At 41.1% G+C, this 26847-nt stretch overlaps 1 protein-coding gene across 1 annotated transcript; it reads left to right on the top strand.

Annotated features, from left to right (window-relative positions):
* The first annotated feature begins 14747 nt into the window (after positions 1-14747).
* Positions 14748-26593, top strand: rerglb (RERG/RAS-like b). Its single transcript, XM_069687123.1, has 5 exons — positions 14748-15109; positions 20164-20220; positions 22201-22274; positions 24695-24843; positions 26277-26593. Exons 1-5 carry the CDS (start codon positions 15058-15060, stop codon positions 26560-26562), a joined length of 618 nt encoding a protein of 205 aa, XP_069543224.1. The 5' UTR covers positions 14748-15057; the 3' UTR covers positions 26563-26593.
* The last annotated feature ends 254 nt before the right edge of the window (positions 26594-26847 follow it).

The following is a 26847-nucleotide window of genomic DNA, read 5'->3' as shown; positions in this document are numbered from 1 at the left end:
TGGTACGACTGCCGTACCAAACACAAGACAAGCTCTACAATGACGTCTCCATCTTGAAACATCCTCAGCAGGTACAAAAAAGAAGGTTCAGAATTTTGTCCTCGGTTCTTTTTAATCTTTATATTGATGATCTGCTCAAGCAGTTGAAAGCCAGTAACACTGGTTATATGATTTGTAACAGTCGAGTGAATCATCTGATGTATGCAGATGATCTTGTGCACAAGCAAATATTGTTTCACGCAGGTCTGGTATGTGTACAGAGGAAGTAAAGATGTCTCTGTTCAGAGCTTACTGTACACCTCTGTATACTGCACACCTGTGGACAAAAAACAAGCTTACAGAGACTACATGTAGCCTATAATGATGCTATGAAGATTCTCCTTCAGTGACCGAGATGGTGTAGTGCAAGTGAAATGTTTGTCGCTCGAGTACTTTTCAAGCTGTTTTAAGAAATCTTATGTATGAATTTATTTACTGGCTTACACACAAAAAAAGCCATGAAATCTTTCAAGAGACGCTACAGCTCGCAGAAACACTGTTATCATCATCATCAAGCCGGCAAACCAGTCCCAGCTCTGGAGCCACTGGCACAGATGCCTCCTAATGAGATGTTAATTTTTGTTTTTAATACAACTTATTTTGTGTATTGTCTTGTCTTCTGGACCTCGAGTCTGTAATAATGAATGTTTTTTAATGTGAGAGGGTGTCGAGGGTTATCATGAGCTCCCTTATCTCTTCGTCTTCGTGTGTCCTTCTGCAGAATGGATTCAGTCAAATTGAAGGCAACCGTTTGGAGAATAGTGAGGCAGCTCTTCAGTCTCAACCAGCTGAATCGTCAGATATTAGCCAACCAGAATCAACCCCGACCTCCTGGACTGAACCGTACTGTCCCGACAGCTCCCCCTCTGAAGAACCAGAGCAGGACTCAGGCTTTGACTGTGAATCTAATCCAGACCAGCCTTACATCCTGTTTGATTCTGGCTCTGATGAATGGAACCAAGATGAGAAAACAGATTCAGAGACGTTTTATTTGGATCCGGATCCAGATCCGACCTTGGTGATTGAACTGGATCCAGAGCCAGAGACAGATCAGGATCGCTCCCTGGAGCTGGAGGACGAAGCTGAAATGAAATGTGAAGTGGATATAGTTGAAGTGGACAACAGTGAAGATCAAAGACCTGATCTTTGCTGCTCACAGGAGGATGTAGACTCATCCATGCAGCAGCCTGGTCCTGGATCTGGGCCTGAAGAGATGGAGAGTGAGGACTTCTGCGCTGCATGTCTGAACGGAGGAGATCTGCTCTGCTGTGATCGCTGCCCTAAAGTTTACCACCTGGCCTGTCATATTCCTTCTCTCATCAGCTCTCCCCTGTAAGTGTGGACACCCAGCAGTGGTATACTTAAGTGAAAAAGTAAAGTTATTATTTAATAAAAGTTCTTCTTAGGCAGATAATAATGAGCATGTTCGGGTGTGTGTTTTTTTTATTTGCATATAATTATTAGTTTGAAAGGCGACAGTAATGAACTAGTCAGCCCAGTTCATTGTAATTAATGGCTGCAGGTGGCTGTCCACCAATGAGTCTTCTGCTCGAGGTTTCTGCCTGTTCAAAGGAAGTTTTTCCTCGCCACAAAGAGTACGGTCTAGACCTGCTTAAAATTCATTATATATAAGATATGTCACCTTAATGCAACACCTGACTTTTTTACTACTTTATCGAAGTTCTGTGCCATGGATCATAAGAAATGTCTGTCGTTAGAAGAAGATAAAACATGTTGGTATTTTTTAACCTCTGAATAATAAAATAAACGAGGTCCTGTGTGTCCTACAGAGGTGACTGGGTGTGCTCGCTGTGCAGAACAGACCAGGAGCCTGTGGAGACCTACAGCTGTGAGAACACACACTTACGTGGGGGAGTCAAAGCTCCATACACACTGTCCAACCAGGACCAGAGGGTGAGCTGTTTGGTGACTGTGCAGCTGTTTGAGCTGTAAATTATCTTCAAATGTTTTTTTTCACTTGCTTAACAAAAATAGGCTCTACAGATCAGTCTGTTTTCTGAGATTACTTTGAAAATCTAATTTAAAACACAAAACGCAGCAGCCAGAAGAACGCATGAGTTTCATTATCAAGTGAGAAAAAAACAACACGTGATATTTGTGTTTCTTCAGCTGCATCAAACTTACTTTCATAATTCTTTCTACAACAAAAGCTGTTACGAGATTCTGAATTAGTATCAACCCACGAGTAGATGAACAGATGTGTTTAGTGTCTGTGTGTGTCTGTGTGTGTTTCCTGTGCAGAGGTGCGAGAAGCTGACTCTGATGTTGTACTGTCACACACTCAGCGCTCCGTTCCACGAACCTGTCAGTGTTCTGGTCAGTACAACAGATTTACACTACAAACCTACACTGCACCATGTTCATCTTATAGAAATCACATAACACTCTGACAGCCTACAGGCCTACAGGTACAAAACTGTACAGATATATGCAGTAATAACTACTGTGATTGACTGGCGACCAGTCCAGGGTGTACCCCGCCTTTCGCCCAATGACAGCTGGGACAGGCTCCAGCTCCCCCGCGACCCTGAACAGGATAAGCGGTATAGATAATGGATGGAACTAGATGATGCAGTTTACCAATGTTGTCAACAATGTTCAAACACAGGGATATTGGTAATTGGTTTATTTAAGGTCATGGTTCATGTTGTCACCAGCAGATGAAACATGGTAAACACCAGATGATACATCAGAGAGTCACGTAGGAAGTGCACAAAATGTTTACCTTAGTTAATGTTACTTGCAGCAATTTCATTTGGCTCGACACTGCAGGCCCTTAGATTAAACCCAGAGAGAAAGTGTTGGCAGTATGTAATGTTCCTAATGACCTAAGGAAAGAAAACTCTGGCTTACTTTACTGTACATATAAAATGTTCCACTTAACCTCCATAACAAACTGCAGTGTTGAAATAAAAACAATGTGCAGGTACGATGATCTAATCTCTGCGAATCTGCTCCAGGCCAGAAACTACTACCAGATCATAAAGAGGCCCATCGACCTGTCGGTGATCCGCAGGAAACTGGACAAGAGCAACACGCTGCACTACTTCACCGCCGAGCAGTTTGTCGATGACGTCCTGCTGATGTTCAAGAACTGTGCTACGTTCAACTACGTGAGTTTGTCATGAGGTCGCTGCAATCCGAGTGGATTTCTCCACTCTAATCTAATTTCTAGTGTAATTGAATTGTCTCTGAACTATAGCCTGAGGGAACAAGTTCCATGTGTAGCAGAAACTAGGCCACTTTCCGCCTTTGAATCCTTAATGTAGAGACTGCCAATCAGGCCAGAAATAGTACATCTCATGTGAATATCTTTGACTTTAACGAGAGTCTGCAGCCGTGCTAGCATCTCTGTGAGGCTGCTCCTATAAGAACAGTGCTACTTTGAGCTAAATGCTAACTTTAGCATGCTTAAATGCCCACAAAAACCATTCTTACAGCAAGTAAAATGTTCACCATGTTTTTCATATTCTTGTTTTAGACAATTAACACTTCACCCAAAATACAACTGAGGCTGATAATGTTATACAAACCATATTTATTGGACAAATAAATCAGCAAGACAACCAGAATTGTCCTCTGGAGACTATGAATATCTTCACTACATTAATTGCCATCTGTCAAATAGTATTTGAGATATTTCATTTTATTTTTAGCACAAGGTAAGGCTGCAGGAATAAGTAAGTTAGCATTTTTTTCTTGCCCTTTGTCTTGCCCAAGGACACTTGGACATGTGACTGTAGCAGTCAGGGATCGAACCCCCAACCTTCCGATCGAGAGACGACCAACACCAACACTGAGCCACAGCTGCCCCAATTAAGACTATATATATATAGGAAGTCAGGGAAATTAAATGTCTTCACCCAACAAGTCGGAAGCTTAGGCCCTGTTCACATTTGTGGGCAGCTCCAAGCCCAGCTGTTCACACCTGGCGTTAACCAGCCCTTCAAATGCATCTTCAGTGACCACTTGTGATGGGATCTCACTTCCCACTCTGTATGCAAATCGACCTGGAGGCTCAGTGTCCTTCATAAGACTTTATAAAAACATCATATAATAAAGTAAAGTGTGATGCAGACTCGCAGCACAGAGAGGGGGAGAGCTCCCCCTCAGAGGGAGACATGATAAAAAACTTTGTTTGATCATGAAGTCTGATGCTCCTCTACTGTTCTGTGTTTATCAGTAAAATATATGAACTGCACTGAAGACTGGAGTCTCTGTTAATAGTGACAGACAAAAAGATCAGCTGATTAACACACAGATCCACGTGGTGGATATAACGTGGTGATGAAGTTGTAGTCATGTTTTTGTTTATGGCGTTAGCTTAACCTCTGGTGAGTGCATTCAAGCTTTAAAAATCATAAAAGTGGCATTCATTCAAGAAGATTACTTTGATTAACAAAACGCTTAATTTGCTGCAATAATCCCCGATCCAGTGGAGTAATCCTATTAGCTTTTTGTAGGCTGAATCTAACTCTAGTGTTGGTCTCATTCATGCAGCTCTCTATGAGCGGTCCTAAGACTGTTTTGTACCTTATTGGCCCGACATCTACAATGTGTTCAGTTTGCATGCCTGTGTAATACAATGACTTTACTGTATCTGTGGATAAGTGACGTTTTTAAGAAGAGAATGGCTTCTGATATATATATATATATCTTTTTTACCCTTTGCTGTGCAGCCAGACTCAGAGGTGGCTCAGGCCGGGCGAAACCTGGAGCTGTTTTTCTTGAGCAAACTGAAGGAGATTTTTCCTGACCGGATGTTCCTGTCGGCCTGCCAAGACAGAACGGACAGAGCTGATTTAGAGGGGATCAGCAGGAAGAGGAGGGAAAACTACAGGAAGAAGAGATGCACGTTAAGTGGGAAAAAATATTTACTGTAACAACTTTTTACTACATGCAGGGTTACTACATTCATGTGGCGGTGAGATTCTTCACTCAGAAAAGGGAACTGATTTTTGAAACCTGTTAACAATCATTCGTTACTTTTCATGCATATTAACAGAAACTAATCAGGTTGAGTGATTTTCACATTTCAGGTACTTTGACAGAATTTTAAGTTAAACTCTTTTTAAAGGGATTGATGTGGTTTCTAATCAATAAATCAATAATCAATGAATAACTAAAACAAAAAAGGACAAAGAAAAACTTGAGCCATGTCTTTTGAGTGGAAATTCTCATTTTTTCATGGGTTTCACATTTTTGATTGTTTATTATTCACAGTGAAAAAGTGAAAACTGCATAATTCCGTGTTTTTCCAGACTGACATGTTTAAAAAGGTCGCCTCTGAAATGAGCCGTTCAGAACAGCTGCAGGTTTCTGGAACCTTGCTTTGGCTGAAATCGACCAATCATCATTCACCGTCGTTCACCTCAGGCTGCCTTCTTGCTCTCACTTGTAGTTAAGTCATTGTTAAGATATCAGCTTACCATTCTGATACCTCCTGGTGATTCTGGCTCGTACATATAAGGTCGAATAACCGATCCTAGAGCAGCCATGTTTTCTACGACTATGGACTGACAGTGCAGTGTGGCTGCTCACACACGTGGGGGAGTGGCTATGCGGTCACTCCAAATACTGTCGGCCAATCGTGGCTAAGGTCTGGGGGGAAAACAAATTCTTAAAACGAAACAAACGTTACCAACGTGATTCATAAACACGTTAGAATAATAGAAAATTGATTGCACAGCTAAAATATGTCCCCTTTATAATAACACACTGATCCCATTCAGTGTTCTCTTTGTTCCCAAACCTTTTCTTTTCTCTTAAGACACATTTTTTATGTAGTTAAGCCACCAGATAAATTAACTCTAATTAATTTGTTTGTTTAATTTGTATTTCTTTGATTTGTGTAAGAATGTTGTGAAACTGAATTAGTGTCTTCTTATTTGAACTTTATATTCATATAAAGCTGATTAAAACAAAAAGATACATTTACAAATTCTGTGCATATGAAACACATAGAATTCAAATCAAAGTCACGTGTCTATAGCCCAACTTTTTACCTTAGTGTTGCAGGTAGCTGCGTTAGGTTTTTAATTACTTACAGAACTTCAACTGTCCCACAGTTTCTGAGATGAAGATATAAGAAATGTGTGAAAATAAGAATTATGCTGAGTTGCATTTTAATCCTTTTCAACAGCACTCTAATCAGGACAGGCGGTAAACTACATCTTATTTTTTTCTAGGTTTTTTATCAACAGCTTTATGTGATTTAAATTATTTTGTGAAGCTTTTGAGGTAAGTTCTTTTTGTTTTTTGTTGTCGGTCAGTGAGCTTCTCCAGGCTCTCGCTGTTGCTGTACATAACTCCTCCAGCAGGGGGCGTGCTTGTATCTAAGACTTCATATCAGTGCCACATGTTTAGATCGCTGCAGTTCAGGGTTAATTCAGGACAAACAATAATAACTGCAGATTTATCAGAAGGTTGTCCTGAAAGATTGTTTTGAAAACTTGTATAATGAGCTATGTATATAAAAGGAAAATGTGTCATACTAACATGAAAGCAATAAATAAACTTCAAGTCAAAACAAAAAGCTGTGCAAATTTTCTTTTTGTAGTTTAACAATCTGCTCACTGGATTCATCCATCAGACGTGTCGGCCTTTGTTTCTCCTGGCCTCCGCCGCAGTCATTGGTGGTCTGCTCATTGCACATTGTTTCTGTCAGTTTCTGATTGTGGTTTTAAATTTGCAGCTCTTAAGCATAAAATTATTTCCTTTTAAAAGTATTTCAGGACAATTTGTTCTTTCCACGATTCATCTCGGAGTCATTTCTCAAACAGGAAACAGCAGAAAGTGACTGTTTTCTGATAGAGCCTGCACTAGAGACAGAAAAGTTTCCTGCTTTTTTGCCAAAACAATCGTCTATGACATTTCATCTGTCAAGAAGGCTGCACAATAAGTGATATTACCTCTTGTAGCTATAAATATCTTTTAAAAATTGACTAATTCTGTTCAACCGCTGATAAAACCCACTCTGTACTAGATTAAAACACAGCATGACGTTTTTGATTTATGAGTACGTACAACAGGATCTAAAATTGTCTGCAGTTTATTGAAGAAATAAAGAGAAACATGAGAGGGAGCCAGCAGCCCTGTGGCTAATGTTCAAGTAAAATGGAGGAAATTGACCATGAGATGTTTTCAAAGGAGGTTTATTCCTCTCTTGTGTCTTTTAAACCCACTTCATCCAGTCCAGTAAACCTCGGTCACATGTCTGCCTTCTTCCTCTGTGTTGTAATGTGCAGATGTTTCATTTAAGAACATCAAAAGGAGCTGCACTCTCACTGTCTGCAGCCCAGTGAATCACTAATGCACAGGGAATGGGAGGAAAAGGCCGACGCTCCTCCAGCTGCAGCCGTCTTCTAAGAGATAAGACCGACATGTAATGTTAAGCACAAACTCAAGAGCATGCCGTGATTACACAGTTTCATCAATCTCACTTTGTTGTTTAAGATGTATACCTGCCCGCCAAGATATGTAGCTACTCTTTGTGTTATTTAGACTCACTGCAGTCTTCTTAATTTAATGCATTAAAGCACTATTTTCTTGATTTATCGTGTCTGAAATTGGGATAAGTGTATGATGTTTTCTTTGGATGGTGTTGAGAGCAAACTTGGGGAAAAAAATATACACATTTTATGACCAAATCTTATCGTAGTAATGGGTTAGAAAGTTGGCTAAGTTAAGACATATCTCACCTTATTTCTGACTGTATTTTGTTGTAAAAGCTGTTGGTTATCACACTCAAAACTAGATAATGATGCACATCATTTTTCATATTTAATTTGAGCATATTTTGGTGCCAAAGAGATTTGGACGCTTTAAAAGCCATAAAACACAAAATATAATAAGCTCAAATACCACAGAGTCAACTTCAGTACTTTCAAAACATAATTTAATCATCTTCTCTGAAGCCCAAAATTGGGAATCTTATTTAAGGGGTGAAAAAGAAGACTTTATCAATCCAACCTGTTCCTGTCGCACCGAGGACAGTGGTTAAATACAGAACATGTTCAAGATGTTGGCACAGGGCAGTAAAGGATGAGCCTGGGGGTTTAAAGGGGCAGTGTTAACCATCAAAGTCACATTAACGTAGATTTCTCAGAACAAAAACCGAGTGACACCTCTGTCAAATTCACCCATAGCTGTCATCTCAAGTCAATGCTCTGTTTGTGAAAGTGGCTGAAGATTAAAACCACGTTTTCCATAAATCATGACATTTCCTGAAACAAAATCAAAAGGTTTTTAATGTTTGGGTTTCTAGAAAAAAACATGCAGGCCTAAGTGTGATTTTTCCATGTATTCACTCGTCATCTGCAGCTGGTGTAATGTTTATTTTTTTACACATTCTGAACAGGAAGAACAGCGCCATCTACCTTTTACATGGAATAAAGCATCCAGCATCGTCCTCCATCAAAATGGAAATTATTTGATGGATTGTCAACTTTTCTTTTTAAGAATTATAATGCTGAGTTAAGTGGGATTCTATGTATCTCATCCTGTATTCATTTTTGTACCACTACTAAATATATGCTACGCCACCCAATTTACTTTGCGTCTTATTTGCGTCTATTGACTGCTTGTGCTTCTTATGTTATATTCACAACCTGTTTTTGTTTACAATTATGCTTTTATTACATAGGCTAACTAAATCACTTACTTCAGTCAGGTTAAACAGGCTATCGTAAATTAACCTAATGCTAGACTAAGCTACAATTAGCTTAAAAACTTAAGTGAAGCTGTTTTAGGTGGCTAAAATAAGTTACAATATACTAAACAAATAAGTAAGCCTTACCCAGTTTACACAGATTTTTTCATTGCTCACTTATTTTCTTCTTAAACTATAAAGTTAAATTAGGCTAAGATAAGATAAGACACAAAATAAACTTAGTTAAGCCACGATAGCTAATGCCACGGGAGCTAAGCTAAGGCTAACCTACAACGACACACTGAACTAAAGCCGCACCAGTTTACTTTGCTTCTAATTTTACATTTACTTGTTTTTACCACATGGCTAGATACCTAACTCAAGTTAAACTAAGCTAGGCTACGGCTAGGTTAGGCTACAAACTAAGCAATTAACTAAATTGGAGTAGTTGGGATGTTTCAGGTTAGCTAAAAAGCTACGCTTAGCTACCCTAAACGAAAAAAACTGAACTACTGTAAGCTAAGCAACAAATCAGCTTCGCTCAATCTTCTCTGCTTGTATGTGCACTGCTAAAAACAGTTATTAAATTAAGCTAGTAAGGCTTAGTTATAAACTACACAATGTTACCAAGGTAAGCTTAGCTAAGATGGCTAAAGTAAGCTAAAATGAACAATTGCTTCAAACTATTTATTCAGTAAATTTTCATTCTTTACACTCATGGCATTGATGCAGTATTATTTAGTTTCACAAAATCATAAAGCCAACCCATAAACAATGTAGATTACTCCCAACTAAAATAAAGTAAAGCAAAACAAACATAATTGCACAGATACACCAGGTATTGGCTACACCATAGTCTGATAACTTCCTTTCTAACAGATGCATATTATGCAAAATGGTCTGTTGGTTAGGTTTATGTAAAGGAGAAGACTATCTTACAATGTAAAGTTTAGGAAAAACAACTCTGGGTTACTGACTTTGGTTTCAAATGGGACTCACAACCCTGAGTCCTGGGTGGATGTCTGGTGTTCTTGGGTCCATTTATCGCCCCCGACTGCCATCCTAAGTAGACTTCATAGTAGTATTTCTACCACGCAACTAAGAGCAGGTGCTCTAAGCGTCTAACATTGCTGTGGATGAGTTTACACTGGAGTTAGCCTGGTGTGTCTCATACAGGTGCTAAAGGCTAGCTTCAGCACGAGCCGCAGAGGTCTGTAGTAGAGCGTTGGCATGGGAAATAGAACAAGCTGGTAAATAACAACTGCTGATGAGTATTTGTTCATGGATCTCTGGAAAATGTATAAGGCGACCCACCTAATTTATAATGACATTCAGAAACAGCAACCATCTAGTTTTGAAATGGCATCTCCTGTTTGGCTGACGGCCATTATGAAATAGTTCAACATAACGTTTCCCATGTCATACGTGGCAGATAATCTTACTAAGAATAAACAGAAACACTTCCAGACAGATTCCTGGTGCACAAGCGTTATGTAATAATGCTGCTGATGTGTTGTGGTGCGCTTTGATGTTGATTTGTTGAGGTTTACTCTGTGTGTGTGTGTGTGTGTGTGTGTGTGTGGTATGCAGCTGGTGAGAATAATGTGTTTCTTGGTGTGTGTAGTTTTGTGGGCACATGACGTCGTCCCATGTGAAAGCCTCTGCAGCCACGTGTTGATCCGCTCAGGAGAAACGGTTTTCCCCTCTCTGCCTGATTAAAAGCTGCCATGGATGGCTGGGCCGTCCTGCGTGTCCTCACCTTGGAAGTTAAACTCAGGAATTTCTTTCTTCCTGATTAAAACAGCATGTTTTGACAAAGAGAGAGCAATTTTATTAAGATTTTCAAACTGTTGGAGAATAATGTTGTTCTGGAACAAAGTGCATGCAGCTGATTGAGGTCATAAAGATCAAGTGTTTCAGTGTTCAAGGCTGATTCAAACTCTTACCTGACTGAATTGACATTAGCATGATTATAACTGTCCACTGGAAAGACACCCTGCAGGACACTTTTTCTCCTTTTGTCCCACTTAAAGGGCACACTATAGGACCAATTATCACATTTCCATCACTTGAAGGAAAGCCTAGCGAGCACTTCATCACATTTTCTCCCCTGGACTGGTACCCTAGAAGACATTGAATCAAATGTAGCTAGTGGTAGCGGTCAGCCTACGGTAACATTGATTGTTGTAAGGGTGCAGCTGCAATTGCGATCATGACGGCGCATGTCCGTTGAAAAAAAACGTAAAATTTTATATAAAAATATTATATCTAAAATATTAGCGGCAATTAAATCCAATGTAATGAGGCGTGTCTTATTTGTCCAAGTGAGTATTAACATCTGACATTGATTCGAGAACACTGGGTCACATGACCGGGAAGCTATTGAAAAAAAACGCGACGTTTTTTTATAAATAGATTTTTAAAAATGTATTAAAAGTGTGTCTTATACACCAAACTTTACAGTAATTGTTTTGTGTTAATGCAACTTAAAAGGTTTGAGGTAATCGGTTTCCTCAATTGAAATGAGTCGACACAGGAGAGTATTAAGTTGTGATAAACTACTGAAGTAAGTTCATCTTACTTAAGTGATAAGTTCAATACACTGAATGTAATGGGTATGGTTTGCTTAATTTATTTAAGTCACTTAAAGGTATAAATGGTTAAAGGTAAAAAATAAAATATACACTTTTACATGCGTGTTGGTGAGTGTGTGTGCAGACCCTTGTGAGATCCTTCCCTCTGCATCTATTCTGTTGTTCTGCTTTGCACAGGACGTTTTCAGGAGGGCTGCTGTTGTGGCTCTCTGAGTCAATCACAGCGCAAAGGTGAGTGTGGGAGTGGTTCAAATTAGCAGCTGGGCCCCATTCAGACCGGCGAACATGGAGACAGAGCGATGCAGAGTTGGCCTTCTTTCTGTTGGACAGGTAGGTGCCTCAAACTGGCTAGGACAAGCTAACTGGCAGTTAGCATGCTAGCGCAAAAGTAACCGTGTTAGCTCGGCGGGGTGGGTGTGTTCTCGCACGAGAGAGTGAGAGTGAGCTTCTGGTGACGAAGAGCCCAGGAGGAGGGGCCCAGTTTGAATTTGTTGTTGACAAAATGCAAGAAAAGAATCCTACTTATTAAACCTTTAACAATAAATAAAAGAGTTCGGTTTCCTCAAATGGTTTGAGTTGAACTAACTTATCAGATTTTATAGTGTACGTTCACATCTTTAAAAAAGTACAGCTTACTCAAATAACACATGTTCATTTTAAACAATCATTTCACTTGACACAGTTAAGTTCTTACTTTTCCCAAAGTAATCGGTTTCCTAATTTTTACTTAGACTGTCTAAGTAAAAGTGTTAACAGTTTAACATTTTATCACATTTTGACTTTTCACAAAGTTCCTTTTGATTATGAGCAAGTCAAGAATTTAAGATACTAGCTGTTGATTTCTGTCCTCATCTGAACTTAAGCAACTTTAGGTTATCTGTTACCAATTATTTCACCTTGTGCACGCTGATTTGCCGAGTATGTTATATTTGAACATCACTGAAGGAAAAGAGCAGGCTTTGGTAAACATCTCAGGAGCCTCCTCCGTCTGCACGCTTTGCATTATGAATGGATTTGCATGCACAAAATGTGGTCAGGCTGTTTTCATTTCATCATTACAGCTTTGGTTTTAAGGAATTTAAAAGTCCAACTTCATGAAACAACAACAAGAAAGGTCCGCCCTAACTCCAAAAAATACATTTTAACATTCTCATATTGATTGACAGCTTTCGTGATGCAAAGATTAACATATGTTAAAGTATCTCGTCTTCACAGCATGATGTAAAAGCCATGTTTGCGTATGTTCTGTTACAGTGAATTAGACTACGGAAATCCCTAATCTGAGACAATTCAGTCCAACTATTATAATCATAAAGAAAGTATGTAAACAAACTAAAACAACCCAGAATGAAGGCTTAAAACAGCTTTTAGTGAAATGGCGTTAATACCAACACAAGTGCAGCCAAGTCATGACAGCCCTCTATAAAGGCGAGGGTAAAATTTAACTTACTTACTTTTGGAAGAGGGTCACTCACTTTGCACGCACACAGATACCAGATCAAATAAAGTCCTGGGACGTGGGCCTGAAATGCCCAGAACGAGCATGCGAGAGGGTCAGGGGGGACAGAAATGTGGTTTTAGTCTAAAGAGTATTCGTTCTGCCGGCTGACGTTGGTGTGTGTGAAATCGAAGCTACTGGAGGATGATTTATTGGCTGCACGTGCCATGTTCTGTGTGGTGCCTGGAGCTGCAGGAAACAAAGGAATCGATTTAGTTTGATGTCTGACTGACGCTCTAATCTGGTTTTATATATGGAGCTCTCATTCTTTTACTACTATAAGGCCTCATTTTTACTATATTACTTCAGTGTGGCGAGCTGTGATTGCACGCATGAAAAGTTCCATAATCAGAATGTTTTCCTGATCATATCATCGCCTTCTTCTTAGTGAAAATACATCGAACCATTTCAATGAAATGACTTTCCCAGAAGCCTGAACGTTTTTAACGATTGAGTCAGCAGGAAGTTGCCAGATCTTATCACAGAGAGGTCAACAACAAGTCCACCACCTGGGGAAGTAACAATGCAGGTTTCTTCATTTAAATGACACAAAGCAAATAAATTATATGGGAGCCCATTTCTGCCAAAAACTCCCCCAGAAAAATCAGATAAAAAACGTATCCCTTAAAAAAGGGATAGTTTGGTTTGTTTGAAGTGTGGTTGTATGAGATACTTATCAATAGTAAGTGTACATACTGTGGATGCCGGTCAGCACGGCCCCGGTGTTTAGAAACCGGCCGGGGTGGCACGGATGCTATGCTATATGCCGCTGCAGTTAGGGTCATTTCCACACCTAATTTATCCACTTATAAGGATGCCTTCACGGCATGAAGGAAAACAATGTCCTCTGGTCCCCACCGTGAACGGCACTTTGTTGTTTCCATGTATTTACTTTTGTTTGTTGTCTCTTCTACAAACCACTGAGACAAACAGCTGATCTGACACCGTACGCCGTATGTTGCGGTCCACACAAAGTAGTGCCAAATAAAGAGGCTTTCTTACTGAAAATTGAAACGTGGTGAATTATTCAAATATAGCGTACAATCGATACCACTATTGATTTTTAGGTGAGGTCACAGAAGTCTTTTTCATCCCCTCGCCTGCCACCGACCCGGGGACGTAGTTACAGGCATTAAAAAAAATGGAGCAACTCCTGCGAGCTAGCTCAGGCAGGCAACTGGAGCTGCACTGATTTCATACATTGACATGCATCAGTCTCCACAATCACCTGACAAACACTTCCTCCCAATCTGGCGGTCTTAAGCTGCAAGATTTCCGGTCTCTCCCTCTGCTCTGTCATTGCCACCGCTGCCCTGCACCAGTGCTGCGCTCATACAGTACAGTCAGCCCCACCACCACCCCAGCATCCACCTGCAGGCTTTTATCTCATCACTCCTCAAATGTCTGCATGTAAAATAAATCTGGAGGAGTGATGAGGTCGGAGCTGAGACACCAAACACAAACTGTGTTCTGCTGCTGCAAGAAACATTTCAAACTATTACAAACTGACTGAATGATACAGAAACAGCCAATCGTCTCTCTGATGGTCTCGTTGCTTTTGTAGCTCCTATAGAGGCATCAGTATTATTTGCAGTCTGTTTTATAACCAGCCAGAAAAAACTCTTACAGGAGCTTTAAAGTTCTGCACAAACATTCAGTATGAATGAGTGTTTTTTTTATATTTTCCATTCGTATCATTTCATCAATTCATCTTTTGTTTTCCTGGTGGGAATGGGCCTCCATAACATAACTGTATGAATAATTACACTAATGTCCGTAGATGGCAGCCGGACTACAGTTACAGTGCCAGAGCTGGAACAGCACAATAGCTTTAGTCAGCCCTGACCTTAAAGTAACCTCTCTGTAGGAGGGGGGGGACAGAAAAGCGAGATATATGGGAGCGAGAGAGGAAAGAGAGCAGGAAAACAGATGGATTGAGAGGGGGAAAGAGGGCAGAGAGAGCTTTGTTGGATACAGGAGAAAGAGAGAGAAAAGAGAGGTGTGAGAGCGTAGAAGAGAGTTTGGCACACAGACAGAAGAGAGAGAAGAAGGGGGCGCTTGTTTCCCCCCTCCTCTCCTCTCCTCTCCCTTCGGCTTTAAAAAGTGCCTTTGAAGAGGAGGAGAGGGGGGCCGTCCTGTACTCACATCCAGCCCGGACTGTAAGGAGCGTTTAGTGAGCCGACGCTAACCCAGAGCCCAGATACAACACAGAGCAGCAGGCAGGAAGACAGCTGAGGAGCTGACAGAGCACAGGCATGAACGACATCAAGCTGGCCCTGCTGGGGAGCCAGGGGGCTGGGAAATCAGGTGAGCGGCCGGGAGGGTTTTTTATTTCCAACAGCTGAAGAACAAATACCTGTGGTTCTTCACTTAACATCTCTGAGTTAGAGTTGCTTTTTGTGCTGATGCTTGAAACAGACAGCGTTTAAAATGCCGATTTTTAGGCTCTGAAAACTTCTTTATTCAGAATATTGCAACACTTTACAACAGTTCCAGACATGTTTGAGTCAAAATACCAAAAAAAGTGGTTTATAACCTGCATGAAAAGTTGCCGTCATTGCTGCATTAGGCGTCGATGTTTCAAATAATGTGTTTGGACTAAGGATGCACGATATTCGATATGCCGATATTTTCCAACCCTTTTTGCCTTTAACCCTTTCGATACTGATATATATTAGGCTAGGATATATATTGTTTTTTCCCAACTAATTGCAGAGAACATCAAGTCTCCGTTTTGGAAACTTAATTATCTGCCAGAATCTGCAGATTCTGATAATGTGCCTCTAATATTGTGCATCCCTAGTTTGGACCACAATCACAGGATGCAACTAACAACTTAGCTGTTTTCATCCTTTCCTACTTTTATCAATGAACCTAATATATAAGAATGTCCATTGAATTCCTGGACTTCAAGGTGGCACGCTCAGTTTGATCAGACAGTCCAATAAAAACAAAGATAATGGATTTACAATCATTTAGATCAGAAAAAAAGGAGCATCTAGGTACGCTGGAGAAGCTCTACAAGACATTTAAGTCATTATCAGTTTTTAAAACGCTTGCAGATAAAGTTTCTTCTGATCATCTCGTGCACCAATTGGCTGCTCCTTGCACTTTTCTCCAGATAACTTGCAAACCTTCAAATTGAAACTCAAGCTTGTTGATTCTGTTTGCAGTTCTATTTGATTACCTGCGAATGCCGTCACCTCTGCGTCTCTAAAATAACAGGATTAAGTCTAATCAGAGGCCTCACCAATCAGCAGTGACTGTATGTTGAATTACAGATGTAAAACAGCTCAAGTACAATGTCTTGAGCTGGTCTGAGAAAAAGCAGCATGACACCGTGTCATGACATCTGGTTTCTGGGCTTTTTAACCTTTGGGGTTTTTCTTTTTTTGACAGGGTTTTAATGTGTTCAGGTTAAAAACTTTTTTATTTCCAGAATCTCTCAGAAGACTGCTCAGACTGTAGTAAGACAAACACACCACATCTTGCAGCTCTATTAATGAAATCCCACTTATGACATACTTTTCTTTTACTCCCAAAGTGGATTGACCTTTGGATTAACGTGTGTCACTGCTCTCAGTCAGCTGAACTTTTATTCTGAGAGACTTTAAGTCATTGTGTTTCCAATAACTGTTGGAAAAGATTTGATATGCAGTCGCCTTCGATAAATAAGTGCTGACATTTAATTTACAAAACTGATCTGTTGTTTCCGCTCAACCGTTTTGATCCAGACTCCAATCAGACAGAGGATGTAATACACCTAAAAGCGTCAGTTTTTATTGCCAATACAAGCGGACCCAAAAGACCAATTAAAAACGATCCAATAGAAACAAATTCCTGAGGACCTCAGTGCGTTTTTCTCCCGTGGATGACGGAGACTTGTTTTGTTTCCACTGAGACACTGCTGTTTGAAGGCAGCTTTCCTCTAAGGCTAATTATCAATCAATTAGGTAAATGTAGCTTGTCGGATGTTAGGCTGCACGGTGGTGTAGTGGTTAGCGCTGTCGCCTCACAGCTAGAAGGCTCCTAGTTTGATTCCTTGTTCGGACGTGGGGGGCCTTTCTGTGTGGAGTTTGCATGTTCTCCCCGTGCATGCGTGGGTTTCCTCCGGGTCTAAAGATATGCTCCTCAGGTTCATTGGCGACTCTAACTTGAGCGTGAAAGGTTGTTGGGCTGTGTGGTCGAAATGCCATATATTATATACTGCATACTGTATACTACATTCTGCGTTCGGTGGTAATATGTAGTATGAAGCTGTTCAAATGTAGTTTCCAGTTTTGGAAAGCAGAAGTAAACAACAGCCCGGCAGTAGCAAACAGCTGCTTCTTTACCTATCGCGCACCATTCTCCTCTTCTGCTACTGTCCGTCATGTTAACTGCCGTTATGACGTTCCAGCGCTTTGCATTGTGGGATACAGTAGGTGAGGTAGACTGGTCCGATGCAAACTGGAGATTTTCTCAGAATCAGTACGACATCCGGGTATTTTTTGCATACTGCACATTTTGCTTTTGTTTGCAAACTACATACTACATTTTAGCCAAATCGGTACGTACTGCTGCTTTAGTATAGCATTTCGAACACAGCCTATCTCTGTGTGTCAGCCCTGTGATTGACTGGTGGTGATCAGTCCAGGGTGTACCCCGCCTCTCGCCCAATGACAGCTGGGACAGGCTCCAGCTCCCCTTGCGACCCTGAACAGGATAAGCGGTATATAGATAATGAATGGATGGAAGTGGTTCATTGAGATTAACAGTACGTGGTGCTAATGCCTCAGCCTGGGGCAACAAAACCCTTGCAGAAGAAGAAGAGGGGATAATGAGGTAAATAAGTGCCAGTCTAACCTGGGAAAAACACATCTTTTGTCTCGTATTTAACTGGCAGCAGAGCACGTTGTTGTTGTTGTTGTTGACTAAAAGGTCCATGTGGGAAATAAGGTGCCACTTGTTTCCCCCCCAGAGGGTTCAACCACATCACATTGTCTCTCAAATATGAAGATGTCAAACTTACCTTAACATCTAGCGAAGTTAATTTAGCCTGTTGGCTAAGCTAGGCTAACTTTAACTGATTAAGCTGCCATTTAACAATACAGCTGCATGGTTGTAACAGACAGGAAGTAACAGACCGTAGCTTTTATTTTCATATTACCAAAATACCTGAATAATATTATGTTTGCCTCTAGGGAATCCCTGCCTTTAACAGACCTTTGCTAAATTAAAACTCATCTGTCAAAGAGCTCATTTCAAGGCTGGAAAAAGGTTAAACACAACGTATGACAAGGTTTGATTTGTCAGTCAGTGAGCTCTACCTTTAGGGGAGTTAAATTCTCCTCCACTGGGTCTGTTTATGTTGTAATTATCTCCTTCAAGCTCTTGAGTCCGGCTCCGACAGTTGGGGCCACTTACTCTTTGTTTACATAAGAAATAATTATGAAAAAGATCTGTATTACGAGCTGAACAACTTCCAAAGATTCCACGTAGTTTCCAACACTTTCAGCAGTTTACGTGACCACATTCCAGGTTTTATTCAGTGAAAAGTGCTGTTTAAGCAGAGCAGAGGGAGTTATAGGACCCTTGTTGCATTTATCTGTATTCATTCTCTCTGCTGCTGCTTGAGACTGACTGGCTCGGTGTTGTGTTCAGACTTCATAAAACAATGGGACGTCTCCATTCTCGCGGCCTGGGAGTGAGGCAGAGCTGTTACTGTGGGGATGTTGTAACCTCTGAGGGCTTCATGTGCATGTGTGTCTGTTTTACATGCTGTTCTGCTCCTGGCTGCTTTGCTCGCTTTCCTTTTTAGACTGTTTGCTTCATCTGAGCGTCGAGTTTGTTTCTTTTTCTTTGGATTTTCACTTCTTGTTGAAGTTGTATCTGTAGTCATCCATCTTTTCTTTCTTTGTTCAGCCATAGTAGATTACTGTTTACTCGCAACACTTGCAGAGACAGGAAAAGCAGCCGCTTAGCTCCGCCTACCCTCTCTGGCAGACCAACCACTGCTGGGTGATGGAAAACGCGTCACTAACTGGGCGCAGCCTGTGATTTTATCTGCGAATGTCGCCACAGACACCCAGACTGTAATACAGCAAATGCAAAGGCTTTCATCAGTGGGAATATTGTCTTTTGAATATATATTAGAATATTTAAGTCCCTGTAAACTGTTGTCTGGGTTTGAATTTGGCGTGATTAAGCTTAGATATTTAAGTTAAATTAAATCTACAAACCAATTATAGGTAAAGCTTTCAGCTGATTACATCCTACGTTAGCTTAATCAACAAGTGAGAAGTAACGACCACAGGTGTTAAGCATTGACCTGCGGTTGTCTATTTTTCAGCTTCCAGAATTTACTCTGTTTTAGATCCATTTCCAGCATTGGATCTTGAGGGAAGTTTATCTGTGTCATACTTACAGCACTAGCTAACATAACAGAGCTATCATTTAGCGTTGCATTCTTAGCTTTGGGAACAAATAGGGGCATCTCAGCTAACATTGCATTGTGTATGCTAACTGCTAACTATGATATGGATAGTAAAACATTTTGTAACTCAACATTTAGTGACAAGTCGAATTAAAATTTTTCATATGGTTTCTGCCTCCTCCTCTGATTCTGACTCAGCGCTGTGCCGCCCTAAACGTTAGCTTTGATTCGTCTCATTTTCTGGTGCGCCCTTGTAGTGCGCAAGGCAAGTCAGATGTGATTGAGCACGCCCTCACAGCTTTATGAGATGGTCTAAACAGCTAAATGAGTCATTTTTTAACTAAGTTATTGAGGTTTATTTGCATTCAGATTTTTGAGGATGCTGAATACGTCTCTCAACTTTATCATAAATGCATCTTTACTGTCTCAAATGAAATTTCCAAAGGCTTTAAAGTCCTATGTGTTGAATAATCTCAATACATGACTAGCTCGTGCTACTACTCCTCATACAAATACATGCATACTTGTGTCCATATCTGTGAGACCCTGTAGCCGAAATTTAATCCCCCTCCGAGGCCTGTGACCACCATCAGCAACAAGCCTCTAGATTTCAGCACTTATAACTTCAGACTTTAATTGAAACTGATTGTCGGTGGGACCAAAACCTGCAATTTTACAAGAATCTCACAGTCTGGAGGTGAAGCAGGGGGGAATATAACCATGCAGCTTGCCAAATATGCTCACAGGTCTTCCAGAAAAGCCACACAGCCTCTTTAATGTGAGGCTACAGTTTCACCGCTCCAATCCCACAGCCTGTTGGCAGCACGCTGAGCCTGCAGGAGTGCATGAGGGTCTTTTTACCCGCAGTGCTGCCACCTGTGAGGGATGAGAGGGTAATGGTGCCACGAGTTATTTTGCTGGTTTTCATTTCATCTGTTTCCTGCAGCTGTCCTGGTGCGGTTCCTGACCAGGCGCTTCATCGGAGAATATGCCTCAAACGCCAGTAAGTGTTTCCAGATTTGATGAATGATCATTCGATGTTTTCAGAATAATTCAAAATGTTGAGAGCTGTACTACTTCTTTAGTTTCTTTATTTTCAAGGGTTGCTTGTATACGAACTCAGATACTGTACGTTCTTTGTGTTTTGGTTTTTCTCAGTGTCCTGTCGCTTGATATAAAGCACCTTCTAACCTTTTTAAAATAGTAAAGTTGAACTTAGTTACAAAGATTAATAGTTAATTACACACTCCAGCTTCTTGTTGTGCATGTATATCACATTTTATACAAATAAAGTTGCATTAATGACCGTTTTTCCCCTCTTGGGATCAATGAAACACACTAAAAACAACATTGTAATATTTTCACCTTGTAAAGTTGCGGCTAAAGTGTTAGCACACAATTTAGCACACATTCGCCTTTTTTTCTTTTTGGCCATTTTATGAATTTTAGTCATATTTAATCTCGTCTTAGCTCTACTTTACTCTAAAAACAACTCTAGAAGTAAATATCTGTCTCTTTAGCTGCTTAAAGCTCCACTTAATGACAAAACATTAAAGTTGCAGGTAGGAAACCATAACAACGACCTTAAAAAAGGTGCTAAAATGCTTGTGTAGAGCTGTGGAGATCTGCAGAGACAGCTAATAGTTATCTGTGGGTCTGTACGTTCAAGTGACTCTTTCCATATTAGTCAATTAATCAATTGAAAATACTAAATTTGTTGATAAATGCAGCTTTAAATTAAAAAAAAACTGTCACAAATCAAAGGAGAGCAGAGAAACTGGACTCAAATGCACGCACAGAGCACAGGCAGGTGCAAAATTAAGGGACATTTATTTACTAAAACAAAGGTCCAATCCCAATCTCCACCCTAAAGCCTAACCACTGAACACTCACGGACTTTAATGGCGTCAGGTGTGCAGTGCGCGAGAGCACGAGGGTTTGAGAACTGCATAAACATGAGGAATGGGACGCACGATCATGGCATCACACGTTGCCTGGAAACCAAATGGGCCATTAAATCTAATAAGGAAAAAAGCCGACCTGCAGCATGTATTTGTGTGTCTTACAGTGTTTACATATTTTAAGATAAGATACGTTTTATTTAACAAACTATTAAAAGTCAGAAAGGCATTAATGTTTAATTAATGTTAATATTTAATTGTTGTCACTTACAGATAAACGTATTTGCAGTTCCCATCACCGTCCATGCTCGCGTTGTTCACATTTGTTCAAACTTTATTGAATACTACTTCAATGTACGAACATTTGTTTACCTTTAGTGCGGGGCAGGACAATCACGTTTGTATACGTCACCAAATTCGCTATGAACCCTGGGTAAGTCCCACAGGACAGATTGCAGATATGCGGACTCACGGAAAGTCCGTAATTTGGTGTTGTAAAGTCCGCATCAGAGCCCTCACACACTCGCTGATCTGACAGTGGGACAGCATTAAGCACTCACGCACTTACCGGGAACGCGCCTCAAAGTCCGTGAGTCCGTGAGTGTGGAGATTGGGATTGGGCCAAAGACGCTTACACAGTCCGGATGTGGCAGGTGGGCATTACAACAAAACAGGTCCAGGGACAAAAAGCAGAACAAACAGGCTATCATCCAAAGCAAGGAAAACACACGCAATGAACAGACTGCAAGAGAGCAAAGAAAATTGGCTGGCTGTAGGCTGCTGAGCTGATCAAGGAAATGTACAACAGGTGTGTGGGTAGGAGAGGCCAGGCTGGCAGGTGAAACTAATGAGGGCAATCAAACCGGAGGGAAACACGCAAGGGCAGGAAGTAAAACAAGACATGGGACACATGAGGCAAGAACTTACAAACTAAAACCAAACTCAGGACTTAAACGATCTTAAAAACTAAACAAGGAGAGAAAAATGAAATTGTGCAGCGTGTTTGTATCAATTCAACCATCAATCAATATTTTAGTTAAATTTGATTGTTGTGTTTTTCACTGCTTTATTCCTCGTTTCAGATTCCTTGTACCACAAAAGGCTTTCGATCGATGGCAGGCAGCTGAATCTGGAGGTTTTTGACCCCTGCTCTCAGGTACATCACATCACCAACACTCCGAATAACGAAACTTATTCCAGAACTTTTTTATTAGAAAAGCAGAGCCGCCGCCGTCAGACCCAAACATTTCCTAATTTGAGTTCTCTGGTTTCCTGTCTTCCTCCCTTCCTGCGCGCTGATTCTTAGAAAAGATAAGTTAAACAAATGAGAATCTGAGACGGATGATTTCTTTTCAAGAAAATACAATAGAGCCATCAATATGAAGGCTTTATATGTCAGAGTTTTACTTGACTTATGATTATCAGACTCCAGTCAATCTTTATTTTACCTATCGTATCATTATTGCGAGAGACGATGTCGATAAATCATCAGCGTTGGAAGAAATCCTACTGCAAGGGAAAAGAGGAGCTCTTCTATTTTCAGCATCATTTTTAGATTTATTCACAGCGGTCCAAAGAGTTTTTAAAGCCCAAGTATGGTAGAATTTTCTGAATCCAAACCTAATAATTTCTTCTATCACGAAACAGCCGTAAAAACCTTTGTTTTTGGGCAGCTGCAGCTCATGCCCACAACCTTGAATGAACCCTGATCAGATGATTACCTTTAGCCGGCACGTGCTCAATCCATACGGCACTTAAGGTTTGGAATCTACGGGCTTTATGAGAATATCCCGAGGTGATGTGTGCCAAACGGCTGTCTCTTTGAAGAATAGAGCCATATGACCTGCTTACTGCCCTTCAAGAGCTGGGAGGCCTTTTACTGCAGAGGTAGGATTTTATTGGAATACCCCCTCGGCTCAGCAGAACAAGAGCCGCTCATTGTCTCTGTCGGATAAAGCTCGCCCTTTCATGAAAAACACAGTCCAAGTCCTGCCCTTCTGACCCGCACCGCTTAAAGAAGCTATGGAGTCAATAAAGAGAGAGGTGCAAGTGGGTTTTTACAGTGTTCAGTCGTGTCCTCAGGCCTATTGTCCTTCCTACACTGTTTTTGTCTCCTCAAGGTCACATGAAGTCGTTATTTCTCACTCTGCACGTGTCTGCAGTCTGGTGCTCTTCAGGGGGACAAAAACAGCAGTGAAAATTGCTCTGGTGGTAACAGGACAAATCATATTATAATACACTAAGGTGTAATGAGTACAATGAAAAGTGTCGCCTTAAATAGCTTCTTTTATGCCCTCGTTAGAAACACCTCTTTGATCAAAAAGCTGAGAGCAGCCTGAGGTTTTATATCCCCGCACACATTACCTTGTAGTGCCATTAGAAACAACCACAAAAGAAAAAGTATGTTACCACTGCAGGAACTTTACCCAGAGATGAGGGACTTCTGGAGGAACTTTGGAAGTACTTTTCCACCACTGGGACCAGGTGGTGGAACCAAGTTTTGGGAACTTTATGTTCACACACACACACATACACATACCAAACTTCCCTCTCCACCAGCGTCTCTAATCAACCAGAAGACCTCACCGTTATCCTTCTTCCCATCTCCGTTTCTGTAGCACGACCAAGGGTGCACACTTTACCTGTGCATACATTTATACAGCCTTTGTCAGCTTACCGTGAGGTGCGCTGCATATTAACGCTGCCATGTCCCGTACGCGAGTTTGGTGACCGAAATTGAGCCATTCAATTTCCGGATTTTAAATATCTGGATATGCCGCGCCTTTACAACAGCATATTGTCACTTTTTTGGTTCGTTCCATCAATATAATACACAAATTATGTTGTCTTGGTTGGAATAAATGTGTTTAAAAGCTCATGCTCAAGATTTATATTGTAAAAAAATCTGTAATTAATAAACGGCCAGTGTGTAGGGCTTCAGATATAAAAGGTGTTGCCTTGGTATTAAAAAGTCAGTCTGGAGTTTGTTGTTGAAGAGGTAACTGCTGAAAACACCCCCAAAAAGGTCCCCGCTCCAGGGGTAACGCTTTTTGAGCATACAGACTTTTGGGGGCGGGCTTTTCAGAGCTGAACTCTTCTGATTGGTCGAGTACTTGCAGCATTCAGACCATCAAGTGGTTTAACTGTCTGGATGTGTTGTCATGCTTATTTAGACAATGTTCATTTGTTAAAACAAATAGGGTTATAAAGCTGTGACAATTTATATTGATTAAAAAATGGCATGGGTGTAACCTCTGTGAAAAAGGTGTAACTTTTTACACCTCAGCAGAATAATTTGTCCAATCCTCACAGGCCTTTAAACCGTGGAGGAAACGCAGACAACGATGGGCTGGAGGAACTTTTTAGTCCATTTTAAAAGAAGCTCCTGAGACTGAAAGTTGCAGCTAGTTTTGGTGGAAATGCAGCTTTAGTTAAAAATCTACCAAATAAAAGTTGCAGACGGAACATTTTCAGCTCTGGTTGAATCTCAGTAAAAACAAGCCGTATGCCTAACAAACTGTGGAACCTGAATTTAACATGCAATACCAAAATAAAAGCATGTGGTGTCCTTGGCAGAGCTCGGAGGCCAGGTGTATACTGGAGGAGCCGGTGGACTGGGCAGATGGCTTCGTGGTGGTGTACAACATCAGCGACCTCACCTCCTTCATCAACGCCAAGAACATCCTGCGGCAGATTCGGGAGGCGCGTATGGACAACTGCAAAGGGTCAGAACAACCACAGTGAGGGTGTTTTATTCTGAAAAGACTTTGGCAAAGCACAGCCGGAGTTTAGAAAGTTTAGACACGGGGGATCAGAGCAGCTGCTGGCTTATTGTTTCAAACTATCTCCAGAAACTTTGAGCTGGATGATGTAACGTGAGCCGTATCCTGCGCTGAGGCTAAATATTATCCTGTGACTTATGTGCCATACGGGGCTTACATCACTCAGGTTCGGGGTTAGAAGTAAAAACAATGTCAAGAATGTGTTAAAATTGAACTAAGTCTGACATTATCAGTTAAAATGAATGTCTTTCTTGAGGCGAATACCTCATGTAACAAAAAGCCATCGAGGAACAAATAGAAACTCTTTGATAAGTTAGATATGAACTCTCAAACCTACAGACGTCTAATAGATTTGGTTTGCTGGAAAATAAGCATTTATCAGCCGGCCTGCCATGTGCCAAAGCCTCCTAATAATGAGGAGGGAAGAGATTTATGGAGTCAGGGACATGTTTGTGAGTGTAAAAGGAGATGAGGGAGTCTTAATGGAGACGAGGACTGTGTGTTTATGAGCGTGTATATCAACGCAATTAGCCAAATAGAAACAGAATACTTTTTTAAGGAAGGTTTGGGGAATTTTGGCTTTTTGCTCAAACAACTCAGAACTTTATTTAGTTAAGTATATGAATAAAATACAGATGGTGAATCATCCTCTATATAAGTACTGTTTTTGTGTCCTTTCTGCATCTGCTTCTCACAAATATTTATTGAAGCTAAACAACAGCTGCATGATGGTGCCGTGGTTAGCGCTGTCGCCCCACAGCTATAGAAAGTTCCTAGTTTGAATCCCAGTTCGAATCTATGTTCTCCCGGTGCATGCGTAGGTTCTCTCCAGGTACCCCGGCTTCCTCCCACAGTCACAAGACATGCTAGTTAGGTTCATTGGTGACTCTAAATTGTCCGTATGTGTGAGCGTGAGCGTGAAAGGTTGTCTGTCTCTGTGTGAAAATCCAAAGAAAAAGAAACAAACTCGACGCTCAGATGAAGCAAACAGTCTGAAAAGGAAAGCGACCGTCAGCCGGAGCCAATCGTGGACGTCTGGTTATCTGGGAACCGAGAACTTCTCTGAACTCTTCTAATGGTCACAAACACTAGTTTCAGAACATCTTCAAAATAGCGTGATGATCATGTTGTACATTATGGTTCCAATCAGAGTAGCGTAGACAATAAAATAATCATAGACTGTGTATTAGAAGAGGCAGCACAGTGGCCTTCAAGGCCTCAATAAAGATTATCTTATCTTATCTTAATGATTAATCGTTAAACCTTTGGAGCTTTTAATACAAAATAAAAGAGACAGTTGAAGAGGTTTAACATACAATCTGATGCTGGAAACTGATGCTTTTACTGGCCTCCTCATCCTCTCCATCTCATCTCAGGGAGGCGGACGTTCCCGTGTGTCTGGTCGGTAACAAGCAGGACCTGTGTCACGCCCGGCAGGTCCGCGAGGACGAGGGCCGCTGCCTGGCTCAGGAGAACCGCTGCCACTTCCAGGAGGTCTCGGCGGCCGAGAGCTACCAGGACATCGCCAACCTGTTCACCCAACTCATCCGGCAGGTGATGGAGCACCTGAAGTACAGAGCCGACCGACGGCGCTACAGCGGCTCCAAGTCGATGGCCAAGCTCATCAACAACGTGTTCGGGAAGAGGAGGAAGTCAGTGTGATGGTGTCTGTGAGAGAGGGACTGGGAAAGTGTGTGTGGACCCATGTTTAAGGGAACTAGCCAGGAGGTTACATGCTGGGTCTGAAAGCTGATTGACATACATGAACTAGAATGGCTGATACCAATACCAGTATCAGTATTGGCCTCTGATACCGCCTTAAATTGATATGAGATATCAGCAAGTTTGCCAGTCAAAGAAAATCAGTTTTCAGTTAGATTATGATGCAATGATAAAAAGCTAAAATAGTCTGGTTCTAGTAGAGAATTAAGTGTAGGTCAAAGCTTG

The sequence above is a fragment of the Semicossyphus pulcher genome, unplaced genomic scaffold (assembly GCF_022749685.1).
Source record: "Semicossyphus pulcher isolate SPU_LCO1_2020_fin unplaced genomic scaffold, fSemPul1.0.p SCAF_8, whole genome shotgun sequence".
NCBI lineage: Eukaryota > Metazoa > Chordata > Actinopteri > Labriformes > Labridae > Semicossyphus > Semicossyphus pulcher.
The sequence above is the reverse complement of the archived record's forward strand: the minus strand, read 5'-3'. Positions and strand labels throughout refer to the sequence as shown.

Bases quoted from the DNA above. Each gene is read 5' to 3' on its own strand.
- rerglb (XM_069687123.1), top strand. From the start codon at position 15,058: ATGAACGACATCAAGCTGGCCCTGCTGGGGAGCCAGGGGGCTGGGAAA. The intron at 20,221-22,200 runs GTAAGTGTTTCC...TCCTCGTTTCAG, and splicing joins AGAATATGCCTCAAACGCCA to ATTCCTTGTACCACAAAAGG. The intron at 22,275-24,694 runs GTACATCACATC...TGTCCTTGGCAG, and splicing joins TTTTTGACCCCTGCTCTCAG to AGCTCGGAGGCCAGGTGTAT.